This window comes from Gymnodraco acuticeps, unplaced genomic scaffold, assembly GCF_902827175.1.
Source record: "Gymnodraco acuticeps unplaced genomic scaffold, fGymAcu1.1, whole genome shotgun sequence".
Lineage (NCBI taxonomy): Eukaryota > Metazoa > Chordata > Actinopteri > Perciformes > Bathydraconidae > Gymnodraco > Gymnodraco acuticeps.
In genome coordinates this window covers 39,226-64,793 of record NW_022989834.1, presented here as the reverse complement: position 1 = coordinate 64,793, position 25,568 = coordinate 39,226, and the positions used below count along the sequence as shown (strand labels likewise).

The 25,568-nt window shown below is 42.8% G+C and overlaps 1 protein-coding gene across 1 annotated transcript; it reads right to left on the bottom strand.

Moving 5' to 3' along the window:
- Window positions 1-5,282: 5,282 nt before the first annotated feature.
- Window positions 5,283-23,153, bottom strand: LOC117558614 (serine/threonine-protein phosphatase 6 catalytic subunit). The gene is made up of 7 exons (XM_034234898.1): window positions 22,995-23,153; window positions 8,345-8,440; window positions 8,157-8,222; window positions 7,926-8,067; window positions 7,735-7,814; window positions 6,909-7,118; window positions 5,283-6,122 (listed from the first exon to the last, which is right to left on the bottom strand). The coding sequence occupies exons 1-7, from the start codon at window positions 23,067-23,069 to the stop codon at window positions 5,874-5,876; spliced, it is 918 nt and encodes a 305-aa protein (XP_034090789.1). The 5' UTR covers window positions 23,070-23,153; the 3' UTR covers window positions 5,283-5,873.
- Window positions 23,154-25,568: the final 2,415 nt, after the last annotated feature.

Below are 25,568 nucleotides of genomic sequence, written 5' to 3'. Positions count from 1 at the left end.
AATAACTTGTAGTTCTGATGTTAAAACCGAACTTTTCAGGAATAGTTGCTAAGGGGAGTGATTTGTAAAATATGCATAAAGTAAAAGTAAATCTGTTTACAGTTCTGTTTCATATGGGTGTTGAGAGATGTATCCATGGATCTCTTAATGTTGCTCTCGAAGTGCACCAGATTGATGCTTTTAATTCAACATATAAAAAAAATCTTCCCGGGAAAGCATGCCCCCAGACCCCCCTCGAGGAGGTTAAGTCCCCCATGGTCCACCATCTGCCCACACCCCCCATCAAATTGTCCTACCCACATTGAGGATGCTTCCAACGCCTATGCCTGAGACACAGTTTTTCTGAATATTGTTGTTGTTTGCCCCCACGGGCGGGGGTTTAAGTATCCCATGTGTTAGTGAATTTTTATATATTTTCCTTTATAATGGCAGGAAATTAGTATTCAAATGTTGATTGCATTTTTGGTTCCCCCCCCCCCCCCCCAATGTTGACTCCATGGTTACGGCCTTGGGATGAGGTGAGTGAGGTAGGGGGGGGGGGGGGGGGGGGGAGTATAGGGGCAGCGGAGTTTTGGACATATTGCAGTTTATTGAGGATGTATGCATAGAGGATGCTGTTGCAGTAATCCAGACGGATGTAATGTAGGCATGGATGAGAGTTTCAGCAGCGGTGGATGAGAGGGGGGGTCTGGTGCGGGCAATGTTCTTTAAGTGGAAGAAGGCGGTTTTTCTGAGCTGGTTTACGTGAGGGAGGAAAGTGAGGACGGGGTCGAGGATGATACCAAGGTTACGGACGTGAGTTGACGATGGAGCCTTCGATGTTTAGAGGGGAGTCCTGGGTTGAGCGGTTAGTGAGTTTGGGCCAATAATGATTCTTTCAGATTTGTCACAGTTTAGTTTCAGAAAGTTGTTTTGAATCCATGTTTAGATGGCAGTTGGTGAGTTGGGAGTGGGTGGTTGCAGAAACTGTTTTTGTAGCGAGGTAGAGTTGGGTGTCGTTAGCGTAACAGTCAGTGCTTGAATTGGAATGAAAAAGGTGCCAGTACTCTAAAATCAGCAACTTTTTCAAGTCAATTTTATATATACAGCCCACAAACAAGAATTTGGCTACTATAATGCTGGTGGGTTTGTCTCTTTACTACTGTATATTTTAGAAAGGTTCACTGTACTTAACATTTTTTATGATAGGCAGCGGATATGGCTAAAGCTCAGTAAGGTCAATATTAACTGAAAATATAGCAATCAAAGTCTAGATCTTCTGCTGAAGACACATGAAGCAGAGACCTTTCAGGTGAGAGCCCCTCTGGTGGTGTTCAACATTAATGACAAGGAAACAAAGCTCTGGTCAGAAGCATTTTTTATAAAAAGCTTTAACAAAATTAAGTATTTCTGTACATTTTGAATGCAATCTAACTTTCCAACTCAGAAAACGAAAAACGAAAAAGTGCCAAAAGTCTTCTCACATGGCTGAGCTGCTTTGCAATATACTTCACCACTGAAGAATACAAATATGTATAAAGTAAACTATGATGCAATCTAACTTTCCAACTCAGAAAAATGATAAAGAGCATGAAGAAAGAACATGTAAAAACAAATGCAAAATTTGCACAATCTAAAATGAGAAACTGTAACTGCAAGTAACAAAGTCTGAGCCATGGTAAAGAGTTACATTGAACACCAAGCTGATCAGATAACTCCCTGGTTGGTCTGAAGTCCTTCTATCTCCAGGATCTGTACAAATCGGCACATTATGCCAAAAGTCTTCTCACTGGGTGAGCTGCTTTGCAATATACTTCACATTGTTAGAAAAGGCTCCAGAAGGCCTTGGGGACATCAGTATCAGGGGCTGGAGCTGGACAGGCTCTTTCATCAGCACTTCTCCTTCCCTTTGCCAGCCAGGACCTCACATACTGTTCCGGATTGAACTGTCCTAGTGATGGTCCATTACATTTAATGAAAACCAGGCTGGACAGTCGGCTGACAGAGAGAGCATTCCTTTTTGCAGTAAGGATATCGTTCATGCAGCTGAATGCCCGCTCACACTCACTAGTGGAGACAGCGATGGTTCGGACTGCTTTCAGTAGAGGCTCCATGGCAGCAGGTGTACGGGATGCCCTGGTTTCCTTGTATTCGCGAAAGCCCTGAACAGTCTCTCTTCTGTCCACTTTCAGCACTTCGCACAAACGTAGCACCTCTACGTCCCCATACTGTACGTCTAACTCCTCTTCAGGCCAACTTCCAGGATGGATAACTTTCATGTCCTGGATTAGCTGATTGTCCCGGGCCTCCCGGCCATGTAATGGGATTTCTCTTGTGCTGACATGAGAGGAGGTTGTGGAAGTCATTCTGTGTCTCAGATTCTCTACCATACTGCGGAAAAAACTGACCTGCATGAATCTGTACAAGCCTGCCATTCTCACGCAGGGCAACACCCTTGAAGGACTTCTCAGCTAGAGCTGTATGAACTGTAGTCATGTGTGGGCCAGGCATGGTGACCATGGATTCAAAAACTCGTATTTCTCGAGTTAAGAGCCTATCTGCTGTAGGCAGTGTCATCTCTCTTTTTTGGAGTTGCAGAGAGAGGTCGCTGAGCTCTGTGAGCGCATCGTACATCAGTCCCAGATTGCTGACAAACGTTGCAGATGTGAGCACATCATCCAGGCCCTTGTACTTTGCTCTGTCTCTGGAATCCCTGCTCGTGTCGTTTGCAGCATTTGTGAAGTGATCATGAAGCACTCGGTAGTTTTCCCAGACTGCTCTGACGCTCCTTTCACTTGAAGCCACCCAGCGGATGGACAAAACACGCCCTATCACCAGGAGACGCTGTCCGACTGCTTGCGCACACTGCGCTAACTGCCTCTGATTTTTGGGGGAGTGGAACAAGGAATAGAGTTTGTCAAAAAAGATCTGGAAATGATTGAGCCCTGAGACCTCCTTGACCACATCCCCAACTGCCAGCTCTAGACGATGATTGGAGCAGTGCCACACAAACAGGCTTGGGAATTTACTACACAACTGGGTAGCAACGCCTGTTCTCTTCCCTAGCATGACTGAAGCCCCATCACATTTAAAAGAAACTAAACACTGACCTAAAAAGTCCTCGTTAAAATCTCTTCCAAGACACTCCATTAACGCCTTTGTGATGTCATCAGCCGTTGTTCCATCCAACTCGATCAGCTCCCCAAAAAAACGTTTCGGGCTCAGCATCAGCTAATGCTGAGCGTAGACACACAACAAGCACCGTTTTTACCACTAATAGTGGTAGATTCATCGACCAAAACACAGAGTTTTCTTTGGTTTTCTGGAATGTCTTTTGCCATTTTTTTCTTCAGCTCATGAGCTATGTGGTCGATGATTTCGCCACAGGTTTTATTGGAGTGCAAAACCCTGCCCACGTTCAGCCCATTCAGTTTCTGTACATTCAAATCAATTGGCATGTCTGTGAATGGCCGGCTATGTTTGCCAATTTTATATGCCGTTCGAAAAACTAGTGGTGGTGTCTAATTCAGATTTATGCATAGACTGCACTTGATGTTGAATAGTTTCACGTGAAGCAGATGTAAGGATGTCAGCAGCTTTTACATGGGCTTGTGATTCTTTATGTTCTTTGATTTTTTTTCTCAGGCTAGCTTGTTGTTTGCCCTTGTCAACACCGAAATGAGACACTGCACACTCACCCCATTCAGTTGACAGTTTCAGTCCTTGTCCAGTGTGTATTCCCAAAGATTTGACATCTCTGCATATCCGACATCCTAGCTTCTTATCTTTAAGAAGGAGCCATGCATTGGTCTTGCAAAAATATTGCACCTGGTCCGTTGTCCAGCAGTCAGGTGCATCGCTTTGCCCGTTGTTGGTGGTGGCAGTTGAGCCAGCAGCAGCTAACGTTAGAGGCTCTGGAGGAGGCGGCGGAGCTAGTGCTAATGCTAATGCACTAGAACTTGGAGCAGGAGGATCAACCAAAGAAAGCTCCCCATCAGACACAATTTCCAACACAGGCACAGCATTCTCTGTATTTGAAGTTTCTTCCGGCGACAAACGCTGTCTTTTTGCACTTGTATTAATCCACGCTAACATTTTAGAAATGCTAATTTGTGACGTGACTTGCTTTCCTTCTCTCGGGGGCGTGCCTGCTCTGTTCTATCACTCTACATAGCCACCCACTGGGTGGGAGTTGCACTGCATAAACACAACACACGTGCATCTAGGTATGTAAATTGTAAAGCATTAAAACATGGTTTTACTAACAGTTTTCAGTATGTTGTTACTTCGGCATTATTATTATTATTATTTTGAAACGTGTATTACTATTAAATCACGGTCAAATAGGTTAATTTTGACATAGTCGTTTCCACCACAGTATTTACATGGAGAAGATAAGCCCCGCCCCCCTCTCCAGCACGTTCTGTTTGAATGACAGGAGTAAACAGCTGACAGCCCGCTGTGAAACTCCAGCGGTTAGAGCGATGAGAATGTCCGTTCGGCACCTCATGACTCATCTACTGAGTACCGGGCGGCTGTATATATATATGGATGTATAATAAGAACGGCGGGAGAGTGTTGAGTACTGGCACGGTGCATGAGTACCGGAGTACCGCCAGCATGCCGGTACTGAGCAAGAAGTGCCGGTACTCCATGGGTCAGAACCAGAAGTGCCGGTACTGCGTACCGGTGAGTACCGGCCCAATTCCAGCACTGGTAACAGTGGAACCGAAGTCGGTGTTTGCGGAGGATCTGTCCAAGCAGGGGACCAAGTACAGAGCCCTGGGGGACGCTGTGAGTGACTGAAGCGGTGGGGGATTTGCAGTTGTTGATGGAAATGAATTTTAATGTTGTAGCTGTTCAAGATGGTCATTTAAAAATATACTGTTAGTAGTTAAACCAATAATAATGCTACGGCTGCAACTGAGTTATGTAGGCACATTTTTATTGATTAAAAGAATAAACACAAATAGCAGGATAGGCACACATATTTGCTATATCTTGCCCCACTGAAAAGGCACCGCACCGATACTGTTAAAAAATATTGGCATAGTTCATCCCTGTGCTGCTTGGCTCGAGCTGTAGCATGTAGCTATTTGTCGTTTCTATATATCACGCAGTCGGTCTTCTGGCTGCCTCTTTTGAATGACGAATACACACTACTTTGCGGTGTGTTCCAGTGCGACTTTTTGGCCAGGCGACGCGAGGCGACACAACAGTCGTGTTCCGTCGGGACGTGTTCTTTGGTGTCAGTTTGGTGTGTAGGAGCCTTAACATGAATATAAAAGTAGAAGCACTCCAACTGTGTTCAACTCACATTTACAATTAATGGATTTCTTTATTTAAAAACAGAATGGTTACACAGAAAACAAATAATCACAAGCACTGATTCCAAATCTTGAAATCAGAGAGAATCTTCAAAGGTATCACAGGCCTTACAGAATTCTAACAAATGGATATAGCCATTTGTTTACACATTTACTCCCATGTTTATTTATAATATCACATAATAACACTAAGTGTATAACTCCAATTTGTGCAGTGCTTTATTATCTGACATCCAGTTTTAATACATAAGCATAACAAAATAAATTGAGACATTGTATATAACACTGCACCTGCAATTTCTCAGCAGAGGGAATTTCTATAGATAAGTACAATCTAAATGTATAAATATGAACGTTTTACAAGGGTCAATTCCATCCTTCCTCTAAAACAACACAGCGCCACTGCTGCGCCACCTCACTTAACTGTACTGGGGATAACAACGGGCAGTTGGCACAGCAAAGTGCACTGTAAATACTCTAAATGTACAATACAAAATTCATATGGGTTTATAAGTGCTGATGCCACCGTCTGTGCACTGAACAAATGGCTGCTTGGTTTGAATGGGCTTACAGGAAATAGGGTGTAGTTGTTCGGGGTGGGATAACCCTCTCAGAGTCAGGCACTGCTCTGAAGAGCTTCGGTTCTCTTGTGTTAGCATCTTTAAAGACCATAATGGAGGCGATGTTGCCGCAGCGATAGCAGTAGTTGGGAGCCGACCACACTGTGACCAGCTTCTCATCGAACATGAACTTGTAGCCTTCGTGGACAAGTTGGTGTGCCCTGCAGATCAGCTTCAGGTTGTTGATGTGAACAAACTGCAGTTTTTGAAAGATGGAGAAAGAAAAAAAAGAAAATATGTTAAAAAGAAGAACCTTCTTGTATTGTTATTGTTGGGACCCACAAGATCATTGAGAGGAACAGTTGAAGGACTTAAATACAAGAAGTAAATACACAACATCAGGTAACAAATGCTGTGCTCACGTCACTGTCATTTTGGACATATAAAGTGATATTTTATTTATGAATTAAAATGTAACAACGAAGCACATGTAAAATGACAGATGTTGCATTAGCTTTCACTACACTGAACTGCCAACAGCCTCATAGCTACTGCCTCTTGCTCACAGAGGATTGAGAGGCCAAGTTCTGTTTGGAGTCAGGAAATATCCTATATTTCACGTACCACAAAGCTTTGCATTGCTGCTACTTCTATGGGGCTTGTACACTGTGTATTTTCAGTGTTGCATCATGACAGCAGCGAGGTGGACTCGAGTTGTTGTTGACTTTAAGTCATGCGACTGGAGCCAGTGTTTTACTGACGCCCAACTTGACTTGACAGAAATAAACGACTTAAGACTCGACTTGAAAGTGAATGACTCTTGTCTTGATCTGAGACACGTTGAGCTGAACTACTATTTTATATTTTCAAATTAAATAGTGAATATATAAAAAGTTTATGTTGACATTTGGAGTGGAGCAAATCAAATAAATGCTCCCATTGCATAGGTCATATTTGTGTACTTTCGTTAATGTTGTTGCCGAGCATGTAAGAACTCAAGTGAACGTATTCTTGTAACACAATCAAAGTGAGGCCAACCTACCTCATTTGTGACCTTTGCACCAAAGAGCCAGCCGGCTCCTCTGGGGCTGATGGCCCAGGTGTCCACGTCTTCAGGGTCTGACCACACCAGGTCACAAAAGGCTCCTTTGTGAGGGATCTCCTGGTTCCGCTCAATGGTTCGAATTTGATCCAGAGTTTTTATGTCTGGGGAGAGGCCTCCGTGGACACATAGGATCTGCTCGTCCATCAGCTGAAAACAACCCAAAATTCAGATGTAGGTCCTAAATGTATAGATATAATGAATCAAACTGTATTTATTTGACAGAACCAGCTCATTTGTGGAGGCTTTGTTAGTAATGAAAAGCAGAATGATCTATCACATTACATGTTGTTTAACCCATGGTTAATAAACATACTGTATCCAGTGGTAACATATATCATCAGGAAAACAAGTTTGCTTCCTATATGAACAAAGTGCATATCAAATGTTGTGTCATGGTTTATGTTTGCAAAAAATGTGGCGGTGAAAGAGAAGAATTAACAAAATTAAAGAGGAGATGGACTGAAATCAACTTCTATGCAATTTTAAAAAACTGCCCAACCCCCAAAACATGCTGTGATAGTGTCCCAGTAAGTTGCCTGTCTTTAACATAGTCCATGTAAATACTAAGATCATAAAAAGTGAACCATCCTGAGCTTCTCTAGCGAGACGCCATGGATTTATCTCTCTACTGAGACATCATTTACCATCAGAAATAAACAAGTTTTAAAGGCATGATGAACTATCATTTATCAGGTCACATATCAATCTTCCTTATTTATTAACAACAACCAAACTCAAGGCCCAGTCACATGGCAATACTTACAGCTGCAACTGTTAACATATCAAACACTTTGGTGCAGTAACGCCAGGCATTTGCATTCCCATACTTGGTCTGGCACTCATCTGAAAGACAGACAGAGTGAACATTTATTTCAAACAGAAAGGTATGATTATTGTCCAGGATGTGAGATATGGGACAGTGCAGATTGAAGATGGGCATTAATCCAATCCTACCATAAAAGCCATACACCTGGGTGATCTGTCTGCTCTCATGGTTTCCACGTAGAAGCGTGATGCGGTCGGGCCATTTGGCTTTCAGCACAAGCAGGTAGGTGAACGTCTCCAAACTGTAATAACCTCGGTCAACAAAGTCGCCCTGCAGATGACAGAGGATTACTAACATCTGTTGAATAGAACACATTGAGACAGATTCATTTGAGTTCAAACTTATTTCAATGCACAAACCATAAATATGTAGTTTGTGTCAGGAACCTGGCCGCCCGTTCGGAAGAGTTCACAAAGATCATAAAACTGTAGAACAAAGAGATGCATGGTTAGTGCATACATCACTTATGCGTACAAGAGACCAACATCTCTGTACACCGCAGGATGTGCAGCACCATCAGGGGAGACAAAGAACTTCTGCTTCTTACCTGTCCATGTATGTCACCACATACTGTTACAGGAGTGGAGACGGGCTGCACGTTGGACTCCTCCAGCAGAAGGTCACACACGTAATCACATAACCTCTGTATTGATAAAAACACACCACACACTCATTAACCACGAGTCATCATTCAGCACTAGCATGCTTTTCACTGAGACCATTTTAAGGTCAAAACTTAATATTCTTCCAAGTGAACAGCGTGTGAAACGGTTTACAGTCTGCGACACCTTGACTCATAAAATCGTCTTTAAATCTGAGATGTAATATTGTCGTTAAATGAACAACTAATAGGGGATGGAAAGATTTATATTTTTTTCACAGATCACAAGAAGAAACTCCCTCAAAAATGGACCATGGTGAACTTCCACTATCGGGCTTTACAAGACAAGCAAACTTCCCAGTGATCCGCACTGGCCTTAGGGTCAGAACCTTGGATGTGTAATCTTGTTACTTTCTTAGTACACACCCACTAGTGTCTATAAAATAAGATATGTTGATATTGACTGCTTGGTCAGTGGGTCACAGCATGACTGTGACTTACAGCCAGCCAAAGAATAACAGTGCTGGGCTACAAGTGGTTTCATATTTGAAGGTGTACACACATTAGGTTATCAGTGTAAGAATACTTCCCTTTTATACATTACACTGCATGTTCAGGGGCCCAAAAGCAACTGGAGATATTAAGAGAAGTGTTATTAAAATAAATCATAATTTTGACTTGTTCGTAGTTGACATTCACTCTAATCAGCAGATTGTAACCTTCAAACTCACTTTCCTTTAAGTACACTAGTACACTGTGTAACTTACTAGTTATTATAACCTTACTAATTATTTTAAATATGGTGCCAAATTTACTTTACTAGTATTGTTAGTTTCCTACTATCAAATGCTGTCTCTTGAAAGAAGCTAACACACTACTTACATCCATTCAAAATCTTGCACAGTAAATTAAAAGTTCAATGCTTAATGTTCCAGTTTACAGATTGAATGAGGTGTTATATCGTTGTAGAAAGTGGATCACATCACTCCAGTTCTGAAGTCTTTACACTGGCTTCCTGTGTGTCAAAGAATAGATTTCAAAATACTGCTGCTGGTTTATAAAGCACTGAATGGTTTAGGCCCAAAATACATTTCTGACCTCCTGCTAAATTATGAACCATCCAGATCTCTCAGGTCTTCAGGGACTGGTCAGCTTTCTGTCCCCAGAGTCAGAACTAAACATGGTAAAGCAGCGTTCAGTTATTATGCTCCAAATATCTGGAACAAACTCCCAGAAACCTGCAGGTCCGCTACAACTCTGACTACTTTTAAATCCAGACTAAAGACTTTTCTTTTTGTCGCTGCTTTTAATTGAACTATTCATATCTTAGACTGCACTGTTATTTTGTATGTTTACCCTACAGCAGGGGTGCCCAACCAGTCGATCGTGGGGAGATTCCCAGTTGATCGCGAGATGTGTCTAAAAATAGAACAACAATATTCTGTTTTATCGTTAACGTCCTGTAACATAATCTTCCTGTGCCAGAATAATGCACTTGAACGTATCAAAGCTTTGATAACCCTTTATCGAAGAAGGGTAATTTAGGAGCGGCATTTCAAAACATTGCACAAACGCTACGAGACGGAATTCCCTCCTAATTCTGCCCTACGCGCCCAAAAGGGGAGGGGCCTGAAAGGACAGCTAAATGCACAGCAGTCCATTTTCACCAGGCCCAACAACAAGAGCAAGGCTGCTACCACAGCATCTTATCGTCAGTCACGTTCTTGCGAAACACATGAAGTCTTTCAAAGACGGCAAAGTTGTGAAAGAAGCATTCCTGGAGGCTGCCGACGCGCTTTTTGGGGACAGTAAAAATAACAGTAGCATTTCAACAGGTTTTTGATATAATACAAACTCAAGTTAGATACCGTTATTAATCAGCTGTAAGTTTTAGTTTGAACTTATTCATTATAATTATTGTACAAAATGGTATAAGAATGCAAACATTCAGATCTGTTCTGTTTAAATTGATTATAGTCTATTATCAATTCAGGTTAAGAAACTAGTGTTGCTTGCATCCTATTTTAAAAAGGCATTTCTTTTTATAATCTACTAAAATGCAACAAAAAAGGGTTTGATTCTATTAATGTTGTCTTTTTTATTGCACTTTGGCAGCAGATTCCTGTGTAGCTTCAGATCTGAGTTGTCTTATTAGTAAGCCTAATGTATACTTTTGTAGCAACACTATTTGTATATAATGGCAAAGAAAGGGTTCAGAGTCTTTTCTTTTTTCCCTGTGTCATATGTGGCAGCACTGTTCAATGTTTCTTGAAAACATTACCCACTGTAATGACGTGTGAATAAACTCCAACTCTGTATCAACAACAGTTGTGTAACTTCAGTTAAATACTTGTATGTGTGTAGATTAGAAAGAGGTAAGATAAAGGATCTGCAGTATTTTATGAAGTATTAATCGTACAAAGGTCAGTTTTATACAAGTAGAAGTGTGTATTTACCTGGTAGTAATGGCTACGCCTCTCTATTTGGACTGGTAGATCTCGGCAGACTGGCAACTTTAAAAGTAGCTCTCGGTTCAAAAAAGGCTGGGCACCCCTGCCCTACAGGGTAACTTGGCAACCTTGACAAGACTGAGCTGCTTTTTCTTCCGGGAAAAAAGTGTCCCTCTCTTGACCTAACAATCAACATCGGCCCCTCTGTTGTTTTCCCGACTCAGAGTGCAAGGAATCTGGGTGTGACCCTAGATCAGTGATTCTCAAATGGGGGTACGCGGAGTACTGCAGGGGTACGTGAGATGTATTTTATGTTAATGAAAAAAACGTAATTAATGCGTTTAAACAAACTACTAATAGTAGATGAACTACTTTATTCAAAGGTTTACAGAAACTCTGGATAATAACATGGGGAAAATAAACGGGGTGCTCTCTTTTCCTCTCCCTCTCCTGACAGCCCGTCAGTCTCGTGCAGCTCGCTGAACCTGTAATAAGTGACCCGACAGTAAAGAACACACATATTTCTTATAACTAGTTTAGCTAGTTCCAGAGTAGATAAACTAGCTAAGTGTGTTAGGTCTAACTCTTACGGAGCGTCCACACTACAGCTTCAAAAAAAGCTTGGAGCTGGGCGTGTCTGAAGCTTGAGGATTTTATTCAACCAACGCAACCAACGCGACCAACGCGACCAACAACCAATCACATGAATCTCCCGCCCCCGACATACAAAGCAAAAACCCCCGGGGATTTTATGGGAGCAATATATATATAAACTCCCCAAACAAGCGAAAACCTACCAGTTTCACCCACTGTCTCTGCCACCTCCCTCCATGCCTGGTTCCTCCGGTTTGTATCCCGGTAGGTGAAGAGGGTCTGGTCATACAAAACCGGGTGATTTGCTACGGCGATAATTAGTTTCTCCTCCATCTTTTTTTGAAATATAGAAATGAACGGCGGGATATCTCTCCCAGCTTAGACGCGGTTTGATTGGCTACGGCTTGAGCTGTCAGATTTTCCGAAACGGGATTTGATTGGCTGGCGCTGGCTACTCCGGCGTCAGAAGTTGAACATTGTTCAACTTCTGACGCTGGAGACGGCGGAGACGGACCGCTACGCTACCCACAATTCAGTTCGGCGAAAAAGCGAGGCAACGTGACGTCACCCCATTCAACGCTGTCGACGCTGTAGTGTGGACGGGCCGTTAGTGTATTTTGCTCCACTCAACGGTCCGTCACAGCAGCGGAGCTGTGATCATGCAGAGCTGCGTGTTCTCCGTCAGCAGCAGCTGATCTCTCTCTCGCGTCCGGTTAGACTTCACTCGCGTTTATGTCCAAATCTATCAGATCTAGCTACACTGAACAAAAATATAAACGCAACACTTTTGTTTTTGCTCCCATTTTTCATGAGATGAACTCAAAGATCTAAAACATTTTCTATATACACAAAATAACCATTTCTCTCAAATATTGTTCACAAATCTGAAAAAAATCTGTGATAGTGAGCACTTCTCCTTTGCCGAGATAATCCATCCCACCTCACAGGTGTGGCATATCAAGATGCTGATTAGACAGCATGATTAATGCACAGGTGTGCCTTAGGCTGGCCACAATAAAAGGCCACTCTGAAAAGCGCAGTTTTGCTTTATTGGGGGGGTCTGGGGGGGTCCGAAAACCAGTCAGTATCTGGTGTGAGGGGTAGGATTAGGGTTAGGGGTAGGGTTAGGGTAATGTTGTGAATTGAGTGGCCCATGGTGGTGGTGGGGTTATGGTATGGGCAGACGAACACAGGTCACTCGATTCACAGCATTACCCTAACCCTAACCCTAATCCTACCCCTCACACCAGATACTGACTGGTTTTCAGACCCCCCCAGACCCCCCAATAAAGCAAAACTGCGCATTTCAGAGTGGCCTTTTATTGTGGCCAGCCTAAGGCACACCTGTGCAATAATCATGCTGTCTAATCAGCATCTTGATATGCCACACCTGTGAGGTGGGATGGATTATCTCGGCAAAGGAGAAGTGCTCACTATCACAGATTTTTCCAGATTTGTGAACAATATTTGAGAGAAATGGTTATTTTCTGTATATAGAAAATGTTTTAGATCTTTGAGTTCATCTCATGAAAAATGGGAGCAAAAACAAAAGTGTTGCGTTTATATTTTTGTTCAGTGTAGTTCTAGTTAATGATATGACTGCCTGCTTATCAAAGGACACCTAAACAATAAGCAAAGTATAGCGCAGCATTATGCATATGTTTATATGAGGGGTCAAAATTAGGGATGCACGATATTGGTTTTTTGAAACCGATACCGATAACTTCCTGCTTCTCAAGACCGATACCCGATAATAAAAAAAAATGTACGCCACTAATTATTTTAACGCGATTAACGCATGTGTATTTTTTTTCCTCGGCCGCCCCGTAGTTTCAGAACGCATCGAGTTTAAAATACCATCTACAAGCTGATGCTGACAACCCCGCTCCTGCCGCCCGCTTGTGGCAGACCACACTTCCACGCTCACCGGCAGGTACCGACTGGCCATCGGGAGGACCGGGAGGGTGTGTGTATGTGTGGCCCGAGCGAGCGAGAGAGAGACCTTACGTGCATTGTTGTTGTTAGCATCTGGTGCTAGCTAGCTGCGCTAACGGATATACGGAGCTGTTTAAATGAAAACAGAGGAGCGACATTTCGCCACAACTGCGCCGAGCACTTGACTTTATGCAGGAAGCCAGACAGTGGGACATTGTACGAAAAGTCAGCACACTCAGCACGGATAGTGCGCAACATGATTGCAGCGTCCAGGCAGCTCCGGTTCGAGCATATGCCTTGAGTTGCACATAGCTCCAACGCCCATACCACCGACGACATGTTTGTTTACTGTCCTGGCTTCACGGCCGCACACCATTTACGTCACAGCCAGGCATGAGTTAGGGAGCGCTGGATTTGTGAAAAACTCCCCTCTTCCTAAACCACTAATACCACAGTACTGGCAAAACGGGAGGAGCCGAGTGAAAAACAAGCGCCCCTCATCCCAATCCACCCACACCGCAGTATATTTTTCTTTTACCCAAAAAATATATTGTATATTATCGGGGCTATTAATACTGGTATCAGGTTTATCCGGATGACGCCATAATTCCTAATATCGGACCGATAATGCATCCCTAGTCAAAATCCCATGCTCATATATTTGTTTCTCTTCATTCCCCACGCCCCAAAATAAATAAATATAAACATTTTAGGAAAAGTAAGGAAGTTTGAGCAGTGTGGGTTTTATATTAACAGCCTACACATATTTTCAAAACGCGAAGTGTAATAACTGCAGTTTGCCTCCCTGTCAAAATGACAAAGATCCTCAGTGAAGCACAAGCCCATGTTTCACTACATTGTAAGTACAATCATGGCCGTATCTTAGGGCTGTGCGATTATGGCAAAAATCATAATCACGATTATTTGGGTCAATAATTGATATCACGATTATTTTGACGATTATTCATTGACTATTTATTGAACTTTAAAACAAATAATATTTTACCAATAAACAAGATCAACAAATATGTTGGAGCGCACTTCCAAAACCATACTAAACATATATTAATATGATAAATACAAATAAATTACACCAAAATAAATGAAATCAAATATGATGCAGTGCACTGTCACAACCTACTGAAAACTCCTTAACATATAGCCAACATTTTGGTAAAACATATTCAACATATTCCACTCAGTTAAACGTTGAAGGCTGGCCAACCGTCATGGTCCAGAAGTAACAGGAAATAAATGTTGAACTACAATTTAAGACCAAATAAAATGTTTAGGCCACCATGGCAAATGCTGGTAGGGCTGCTCATGTCATCTCTTAAAGATGCTTTGCAAGAAACACCAGCCTGTTTACATGGTCTGGTTTCAGAGATGAGCGCAGGCAGGTGACAATATTGCCACCTGTACTGAAGACCCTCAGCCACGCCCCGACACATGGGGTGACGCCGGCCAATCACAAAGCTTTGATGCGTTCAAGTGCATTATTCTGGCACAGGAAGATTATGTTACAGGACATTAACGATAAAACAGAATATTGTTGTTCTATTTTTAGACACATCTCGCGATCGACTGGTTGGGCACCCCTGGGCTAGACCATAGGTCTGTTGTGGTAGCAAAGTAGTCAGCTGAAGCCACATCTCTCTCAACTTCCCCACGGCATTTGTCATATAGTGCAGGCAGCGCAGACCTGCTGAAATAATACCCAGACGGCATCGCGTAACGCTTGTCCAACGTGTTGACAAGTTGCTTAAAGCCCTGGTTGCTAACAGTGCTAACTGGGCACATATCTTTAGCGATGTGGAATGTAAAGGCAAAGTACTTGCAAATAGTGGAAATAGTTGTACCCTTCTTTTTAACGAGTTGCTGCTCTTGTTCTGACATCTTCGCTCGCGCTGAACACTCACAACACATGTCACTCCCACGTGGCCGAGTGGGCTTTTAGGGAGGGGCGAAAGCGCACCCAGCAAAATAATCGTATTTTGTCAATTATGCTATTTTCATAATTGTCGCAAACCATAATCGTAATCGCGATTAAAATACGATTAATTGCACAGCCCTACCGTATCTACCATTGAGGTCACCGAGGTCCGGACCTCGGTAATATTTTCCGAGCTGTGTAACAAAACTTGTGAAATAATTGCACTAAACGGGGTTCTTTGTAGTACTTCCATTTACTGACGATGGGGGCGCTGCATAACTACGCAGCCTCTGTTAAAGCAAACAGAAGAAGACGACATGTATCAACAAACCTCCGCAGCCCGGACTCGTATCGGAGCAGCGGAGGAGTGAGGTATCTAGAGATCTGAGTCCAGCGGGCTGCTTGTGTTTCTGTTCATCAGGACATCATATGACCAGCAGATCCTGTGTGAACGCTCTACGTTAGCAGTGGACGTCCGACAACATGCACACTAACTTATATTGCAGCTATAGGCTATACTTTGTTTTAAATTGCGTGAATAAACTAGCTAGAGAGCTACAGTTAAATTACATTCATCCAATGTCAGAAGGATTACCTTTTAACAAACGTTGCAATGCTTTTCTTTCATTTCAATTTGAGTAAAACATTGAAGATATAACATTGTATTGTTTTCTTTTTAACTAGGGATGCTCCGATCGAGATCGGCCGATACTCACTCTCTACCGATCGATCGGTGCTCTCTAAACATGCCGATCGCGAGAGCCGATCGCATGACGTAAAATACATGACACTTTTCTCTGTGTGAGGCAAAACAAGCTCGCCAAAATGGCTTCATTATTTTAAGGTGTCCGAAAAAGACAGTAAAATAGCGGTATGCAACGTGTGTGAAGCAGAAATCCTGCAGCTCCGCCCACCGGACCGGTGAGCGCAGCGAAACACACACACAGGGAGAACCAGACCGCAGTTCATTTCCTCATATTCCAAACGAGAAATTACGGTAGCAAATCACCCGGTTCTTTACGACCAGAACCATTAACGGGATACAAACCGGAGGAACCAGGCATGGAGGGAGGTGGCAGAGACAGTGGGTGAAACTGGTAGGTTTTCGCCTGTTTGGGAAGTTTATATATATATATTGCTCGCATAAAATCCCCTGGGTTTTTTGCTTTGTATGTCGGGGGCGGGAGATTCATGTGATTGGTTGTTGGTCGCAAAAAAATCCCCACGCTTTCAGACACGCCCAGCTCCAAGATTTTCAAGATTTTTGAAAAGCTGCTGTGTGGACGTACCGTAAGAGTTAGACCTAACACACTTAGCTATTTTATCTACCTCTGGAACAAGCTAAACTAGTTATTATAAATATATTTATTCTTCATTGTCGGGTCACTCATTACTGGATCAGTGAGCCAGAGATGGGGACCCGAGTTTGTGACTCGGACTCGAGTCGCACTTAAGTCGCACACACAGAGACTTCAGACTTGACTTGGACTCCTGCTCAAAAGACTTCGGACTCGACTTGGACTCGTGTTTTGGGACTCGTGTTTTGGGACTCGTAAACAATCATTGTGTTTTCTATTTTTGGCGTATTAAAGGTGGGGTAGGTAAGTTTGAGAAACCAGCTCGAGATCGCTAGAATTTGAAAATACACAATCGGAGAAAATCTGCCACCTCCTCACAGAGCCCCTCCTCCAACCAGGGCTCGAGCTTAAGGACGTCCCGTCGTCCCGGGGCCGAAACAAATAGTGTCGGGGAGGATAAAAAATAATTTTGGGACGAATTTGGAACGAGAGTTAAAATAAAAATACCCTGCTAACTCTACTACAAACGGCGATGAAAAGAAACCGACCTGCACGTTTTATGTAGCACACAGTTATTAAACCTCCTTGTCAACATAAACACACACGCACAAAACATTTAGAAACCCACGAAATACACACACACGTAGCTACAGCTGTGCCTGCGAATTCCTGGCCCGCAAATTTGCGGGTCTAGCTATGTACTGAGTGTGTGTATTTCGCGGGTTGAGTGATGTACAATGGCATCTCGTGGAGGAATTCTGAAATGTTTTACCGTTACATCACAAAAACGCACAGCAGAACCAGACCCTGGAGCACCGGCCTCTTTATTTACTTACTCTTCTTCATCCCCTATGGGTAATAAGGCTGAGAAGAGAACCCTCCATCGTATTTAGTCCTTAGCAATATGCTGCGCCTCTCCCCATGTAGGGATGGGTACCGAGCCCCGGTATTAAACGGACCCCGGGCCGGAATTATTAAAGACAGTGGTAACGTTAAACTCCGACGTTATCGGACTTTTTATCGGTACTGGAGACATTTAAAAAAGATATGTCATATGTATTATTGCTACATACACATTATATCGCAGTTTTAGTTTCGCCAACTCCGTTTCTAATATGCAATAAGACTACAACATGCGTCTATGATGTATTTTCGAGCTTTCCAATCCAGACGAGGTCTCTCTCTCCCGTCTGTGTGCGAGGGGGCGGGCCGTTTGTAAAGGTCTCCTGACTGTGTTACAGACTGTCATCCTGGTTAGTGGTTACTCTGGGTTCTGTCTTCAGGACACAGTGTTGGATTGTTTTGTTAATTGGATGGGACTTGATTGGAGTCAATATTAGAGTAATCTTCTCGTTTGTGTGTTTGTTTAAATATATTTGGCCTTGTTTATGTGATTGAATGATTTACTCAAATAAAAAAGTTGATGAATTATCATCTAATGATTTGTATGATGTTTTATTTATGTTAAAGGTCACTTTGAATGATTTTAACTAATGATAATGTAGAAAAACTAACATTTTAAATTCGGGACGGTCCACATTAATTTCGGGACGGCTTAGATTGTATTTCGGGACGGTTCCGGGAGGATGTGGAGAAAAGTTAGTCGAGAGCCCTGCCTCCAACACACACGAACGCGCACATGACCAATGAGGGCACGAGATACGTTTGTGCCCCGATGGAAGGCTGACAGGCAGGTAGGCCATCCAGTTACTTTAGCCGGGCCGGCTATCGGGATGTTAAGAGCATTCCATGGAATATAACAAAAAGTGTATCTCGAGCCGGTTTCTCAAACTTACCTACCCCACCTTTAACATTAACATTAACATCATGGTAACACCATGGCGACCGGCGGCACACCTGCAGCTGTACCGCTTGTAATTGGGTTCAACTATAAAAACTTCGAACAAAACGCCGGCGGCACCAACAAAAGGAGCAATATTAAAATCAAGGATGCTGGTGCAACAACGTCAAATTTCATCAGGCACTTGAAAACTCACCCGGAGAGGTCAGTCACATTAACGCATATGGACGGTTAGCAAACATGTTTAGCTCAGCATCAGCTATGTAATGTTAACTTAGCTTGCTACTAGCTTTGTAACTGAATATTTGAAAAGATGAGTGAATGTTTGCTTGTCACACTTGTTTGCGTTGAGTGGCGTTGACATCCAACTCTTGACATGACATAAAAAAGGTCGGTAACGTTAATCATTACGTTCCACTGCCACCATCTACTGGCTAACGTTAAACGTAGAAAAATACATAGTTACATACATAAAATACATCTGTCGGTTTATAGGCAGGTTACAGGTTTATTGTTGACCACGTAACGTTAATGTTACAGGTTTATCAGGTTACCATTACACTGGGTTTGAGTGAGAGGATAGAGGAATATGTTTATTTATAGTAGACTTAAAAGATGTCATTAGAGACCCAGTGTAATTAAACAATACGGTTGCAGAGGTCACATTTTAACATTTTTGTCCACTGGCCAAATGGCTAGCCTAGTGAATGTTGAAATGTTACTAGAGATGTCCCGATCCGATCACGTGATCGGGGATCGGAGCCGATCACGTGATTTTCAAAAGATCGGAATCGGGAGAAAAAAATCGGGGATCGGGATTTTTATCAAATATTTTTATTATTTGATTTAAATGTTACAAAACAAAAATGACCATGTTCACGTCTTCAAGTCATCCTGAGGCCTTAGTTTTGGTTTAAAATGACACAACATCATGTATGTGTTGCTTCTTTTGGGCTTGTTTTCAGACCTGGTTGCTTATTTCTCTCAAATCTGGCAACAGAGTGGGCGCAGTGTCCAATAGTAGCAGTAAGCTAACGAGAGGCTACGTTCAGCTGGTGACTCGGGAGTCGGGACAGAGAAAATGTCAGGAGTTTGGAAGTATTATAAAATTGAAAGCGAAGGCAGTGTAACAGCCAGATGCAATGTTTGCAAGGCGGAGGTCCCGCGTGGTGGAAAGAACAGAGTTCAACACGACCAATCTAACACGCCACCTGAGAAACAAACACCAACAACAACACGACGAGTACACAGCGGCCACTCAGGGAACGGCACTGAAGCAACCGACACTTTCAGAGACTTTTAAAAGGAAAGAGAAACTGCCCAGAGCAGTGAAAAGGCCAAAAAAATAACAGCCAAGATAGCTGAATTCATCGCGTTGGATGACCAGCCGTTATCTGTTACCTTTTTTTTCTCTTAATGCATTGCATAAAGATCGGATCGGGAAAAATCGGTATCGGCAGATTGTCAAAATCAAATGATCGGAATCGGATCGGGAGCAAAAAAAGGTGATCGGGACATCCCTAAATGTTACCAGCCACTCAATAGATTGCCATTGTTATTTTTGGCTGGTGCGTGCAACATACAGTACCAGCCACTTGCATGATTTACCAGCATTTGGCTGGTAAATGGTGTTAATGGTAGATATCTCTTTTGGAACAGGTCATGTTTTAATATCACCAGTTCAGTATATTTCAGATAATATTGCAGCAATAGTTTTTTAGTTGCAAATGGCACAGAACAAATGTTTACTTTGAAGTACTTTTAACACAGTTTCCCTGCGGGGGATTAATAAAGTATTTGTGATACTGATTTCTGATTCTGAAGTGTTTTGCTTATAAGTTGTTTGCATTTAGCTAAAGTGTGATGTTTGTCCTCATATTGCAATAGCCTGTTTAAAGTGATCATATAACAAACAACTAATCAGTACTGATACTGTATGCTAATAGATATAGGAGTGATAATAATACAGTAAATGCTTTGAATGTCTTAGATATAGCTGTGCAGTATTCTTAACAGACTGGATAGCAGCAGACAATAGAAGGCTTATTACAACCAGAAGAGACATGAGACTTTTATTTTTTAGAGACTTGAGACTTGACTTGGACTCGTGACCAAAGACTTGAGACTTGATCAAGTCTCACCCCACAAAGACTTGAGACTTGACTTGGACTCGTGACCAAAGACTTGAGACTTGACTTGGACTTGTGACCCAAGACTTGAGACTTGACTTGGACTTGCAAAAAAAGACTTGTGAACATCTCTGCAGTGAGCTGCATGAGATACTGACAGGCTGTCAGGAGAGAGAGAGAGGGGGAGAGCGAGAGGGAGAGAGGAAAAGAGAGCGCTTCCGCTCATTCCTCCCGAGTTATTCTCCAAAGTGAATGTAAACTTGAATAATGTACATCATTTGAATGTAATAATTAAGTTGATTGTTGTTTGTGGAAGCTCCAGTGAATGAGCCCCATTAACTGAGTTTTAAACATCACTTTAAATGGAAGATTTAAAGTGATGTTTAAATCTTCCATTTAGTGCCCTGCCCACTCGAATCGGATCGGCGATCGGTATCGGCCGATACTGATTCCAGCGATCGGCCCGAAATTGGCGATCGGAGCATCCCTACTTTTACACTGACTCAGATATAAGGAAAAGACTACGTCAGTCGAAGCTCAGCGTTGGTAAGGAAGAGTGAGGACAGAGAGAGAGAGAGAGAGAGAGAGAGAGAGAGAGAGAGAGAGAGAGAGAGAGAGAGAGCAGAGATCGAGAGAGAAGATAGAGAGTGTAGAGGAGAGATGAGGAGAGAGAGAGAGAGAGAAAGTGATGGAAGTCAGGGAGGAACTGGAGTCACACAACATACTGTAGGCTTAAAAGCCCATCTATTGATCTATCTGTTTATCTATTGCAGTTATGATGTCATAATAACATACAATTGTATAAAACGCCGTTTGCTTACATCTTTGTTCTCTTTTGAGAATCAAACAAAACAGATTTAAATAAAAAAAAGAATGCAAACAAACAAGTGAAATGAACTAAATTGCTGAATTGCTTTTAATTCACTGGCAGGAGCAACAAGTGAAGAACGAGGGAGAGATTGAACAAAGAGAGAGAGAAGAGGACAGAGAGAGTAATGAACAGGAAGAAGACAGAGAGACTAAAGACGACGGAAGAGAGGCTGCAGGTTATGGAAAGGAGAGAGACATGGAAAGTGAATGTTGACAATGTGTTGTGATCATTTTAGCCTCTTCTGCATGTCCAGATCATTCATAGTAACAATCAACTGATTCTTATACATTACTCTTTCAAAAATAATTGATGCTGACATTGTCAGCCCAATGACATGGTTTGAAATCAATATATTATCCAATGTGTGACCCCCCACAGGACTGAAAAAGCACCTAACTAGATCATGAAAATCTCAAAAATCTCGGGGGGTATACCCCGAACCCCCTAACATGTTTGGACCTCGGTATTTATGAAATCCTGGATACGGCCCTGAGTACAACTTATTAAAAAAGATCAGTTCAATGCAACTAATGTCGTCTTAGTGTTATTGCATGATGTTAAAATTGGTTTGCCATGAATTTAGTGATAGATTGTAAACATTTGAAATGTCATTTAAGTGTTTCTCAGTTACAAGGTTGTTGTTTTAATAAATCAGACACTGATGGTGCAGCGCTGTACTCTACCTCTTTATATAGGCATGTTTTCCCTAACCATTGTGTTTGCGCTGATCAGGGGGTACTTGTCTGCATTTTTTTTCCAAAGGGGGAACATTATTGAAAAAGATTTGAGAACCATTGCCCTAGATAACAACCTGTCCTTCACTGCAAACATCGCTGCTACAACCCGCTGCTGCAGATACACGCTTTACAACATCAGGAAGATACGTCCCCAGCTGACCCAGAAAGCCACGCAGGTTCTGGTCCAGGCTCTCGTCATCTCACGCCTAGACTACTGCAACTCCCTCCTGGCTGGTCTACCTGCATGTGCCATCCGACCTCTGCAGCTCATCCAGAATGCAGCGGCTCGTCTGGTCTTCAACCTTCCTAAATTCTCCCACACCACTCCGCTCCTCCGCTCCCTTCACTGGCTTCCGGTAACTGCTAGAATCCACTTCAAGACACTGGTACTTGCTTACCATGCTGCGAATGGATCTGGCCCTTCCTACATCCAGGACATGGTTAAACCGTACACCCCAGCACGTGCACTCCGCATCGGCCAAACGGCTCGCAGCACAGTGTTTGCTCTCAGCTAACGATGCTACTAGTAAACAATCCGCTGCCACCACCATGACAGGCAGCCTCACTACGTCACTGCGGATATCTTTCATTTTACCCTCAGCAGGGAACGACATGTCATTCATAGTGTTGATCAATGTAATACGGAGATTCGGACTTGTGTTTCTCTATTGCAGCTAAACTGAACATTTGTTTTGAACTGTTTTCACTTCCTGGCCGAGAGATGGAGTCAGCAGGCTAACTTACTAGCTAGCTCACGTTAGCTAACAGATAATCACGCTGTTACAACATACCATCAGAAGTCCATCACATGTCTCAACAAAAACACATTTATATAAAGTCACATTTACCTTCAGGTCATTTTCTGGGAGATATTTACACTGTTTGGCAATCTCTGCATATTTATCCAGATCTAGAGGCGCCATGGTGCCGAGCTTGTAGTCATGCGCAACTTCCTGCAACAACTCAGCGAGCTCCCTCTACTGCCCCCTGTTGTCTGTGTTTACCAACAGCATTCGACACCAAAGAAAGACCACCTGTCTGTCAATGAAGGCCCAATCCCAAACCACGCCCTACACACCCAACCCCTACACACTCCCCCTCCGTGACGTATGGGAGTGACACTCGCAGCTAAGGCTCCCTCCTGTCCCCTCTCTCCGGCAGAAACAGGAAATGCCGTAACTGTATGTAACAACGGTTTCAAATCAGATTTTAGACAAAAAATAAAAATGAATAACTAAAATAAAACTCCAAACATCTTTAATTGTGTTACTTTTTTGTAAAGCTCTTTTAGTTTTAAACCTGATGTTTATAAGCTTCTTAGTTTTTGCAACAGTCTGTAAATATACACAACTTTATATAAAATGCACACATTTACCTTTTTTAGACTAAACGGTATACGATCCTAAGTAAAAAAAAAGAAAGAGGTTGTCATGATTTGTTAAAGGTCCCATGTCATGGCCATTTCTACTGATCATTATTCCATTGTTGAGGTATATTAAAATACAGTGGCGAGCCGTCAGGGCCCTCTGTGAGGGCCTAAGATATTCTAAATAATAATATTTGAAAACATAACATTAAATATTATTTTTTATATATTTTTGTTGTTACATTTTTCATTAGTTTTACCAAAAAAAATTGATTTAATTGTATTTAAAATGGTTTGTTTTCAGTTTCTGTTGGAATGTGAAGGGTTAAATGCCGTCTGCGAGTTACTATGAAGACAGGAGAGCTTGTTGGTCCCTCTCTACATTCACAGAGGGTCCTTCTCAAGAATCCTTGCGTCCCTCACTTGCGTCGTTTCCCTGAGTGTAGTCCCTCCTACCAGGGAAGCATGGAGAGACACAGGCCGTTTCTCAATCGTGAGGATGCTTGCTTGGTAGCACATGTCTTCCGAGTCACTTCCTTCAGAAGCTAGGCAAGAATCCTTCCTGGCATTCGGAAAACGAAGAGTGGAACAGGCTAGCAAGTGTGCAGGTGTGCGTCATATGAGAGGCCCCGCCTTACATTTTCCTCCACAGATTTGTGGAAATTGGTCCGTGCGCAAAGCATTGTGGGGATTTGAAGGACGCGAAGTCTACCCATGTGCATAGGGTTGCAGCCTCGAAATTACCCCCAAACCAAGGACGCGGCCTCGGTGGAATTCCAAGTATGCTGGAGATTGGAACAGTCCTTCGGCGGCACTCGATGACGTAGAATCCTTGAAATATTGGCTTGGAAGCCAGTTTCCTCGCGATTGAGAAACGGCCCCAGTCTATGGGAGAGACGCAAGGAAACCACGAGAAGCAGGGAAATTAGTTTTAAGAGCAATGGGACGTCCTTTCTTCCGGAGCGTCACGTGAAGCGACGTCCGTTTGTGATTACGCCGCACAGCTGATCGTCTGACAGCAGCCAGCTCTGTCCCCGTTATTTCCACACACAGAGGCGGGGTGCCTCTGTTAGTACACATTTACTGACACAAACATTTGTATCATCTGTTGTAGACCCAAATACAATAAAATAAGAACTCATCCTCAAAAAAGATAAACGCCATTCTTAAAATGTAAAACGAAAAAAGCGATCATGAAAATGTTTCCAATAAATGAATAAAATAATTGTTGACCACTTTGTTGTTCAGATATATCACATATTTGTAACTAAATGAGACATGAATTGAAACAAAACACAGTATAAACTGAGGAGTGACTCTCGTGAGTTTCATGTATTTTCTTCACTCCGCTGGGAAACTGCTCTCATGTCAAGAAGCATCAGATCAGTGCATGCCCTGCATCGTCCAATCAGTTAGCGATATACAGTAAGGGGGCGGGGCGAGTATCTGTGGATTTCATCGTAGTATGGTCTGGTGGTTCCTCGGTTATCGCTTCTCCATTATCGCTCCTCGATCGTCGGTCCTCCGGCAGAAATAAGCGCCATGGGACCAACACACTCTCACTCCATAATCGTCCAGGAGCGACGTTTGGTCAGGGTCCCGTGGCGTCCAGTTGTGACGCTCCTAGGCTCCTTCAGCGTCATAAAGGGACGCAAATAGCTTTCAACTGATTGCAATGTATTCCCATCTGCGGCGGGATTTGACGCTCATGGAAGCACGGCATTCGTTTGTGTCGGCTGCCCTTAAAGGCAATGTGAGCGTCCATTCCCATTGGATAACGGAGAATTGTACACCCGGAAGTAAGTATTCCCCTTACTGTCGATTGATTTTACAGTGATATCTGCACTACTCATCGACTAAAAAACACCAGATTATCCTTGTTAATTACACAACATTGATTGGTTTAAATTGTGTGCAATGCTTTTGTATTTTTCCCCTTCGATTCGGAGAAACAAATGTTTTTTTCGGAGTAAAGGATGGCAGAAGACACTACACTACCCAGAATCCCCAGCTAAATCCAGTCATTTCCAGTCTTCAGCCTGGATTTAAAAGTAGT

Excerpts from the sequence above, each read along its gene's own strand:
- LOC117558614 (XM_034234898.1), bottom strand. The coding sequence starts at position 23,069 with ATGGCGCCTCTAGATCTGGATAAATATGCAGAGATTGCCAAACAGTGT. Across the intron at positions 8,068-8,156 it reads ACACAAACTACATATTTATG|GGCGACTTTGTTGACCGAGG; the intron begins GTTTGTGCATTG and ends TGTCATCTGCAG. Across the intron at positions 7,119-7,734 it reads ATATGTTAACAGTTGCAGCT|CTGATGGACGAGCAGATCCT; the intron begins GTAAGTATTGCC and ends GGTTGTTTTCAG.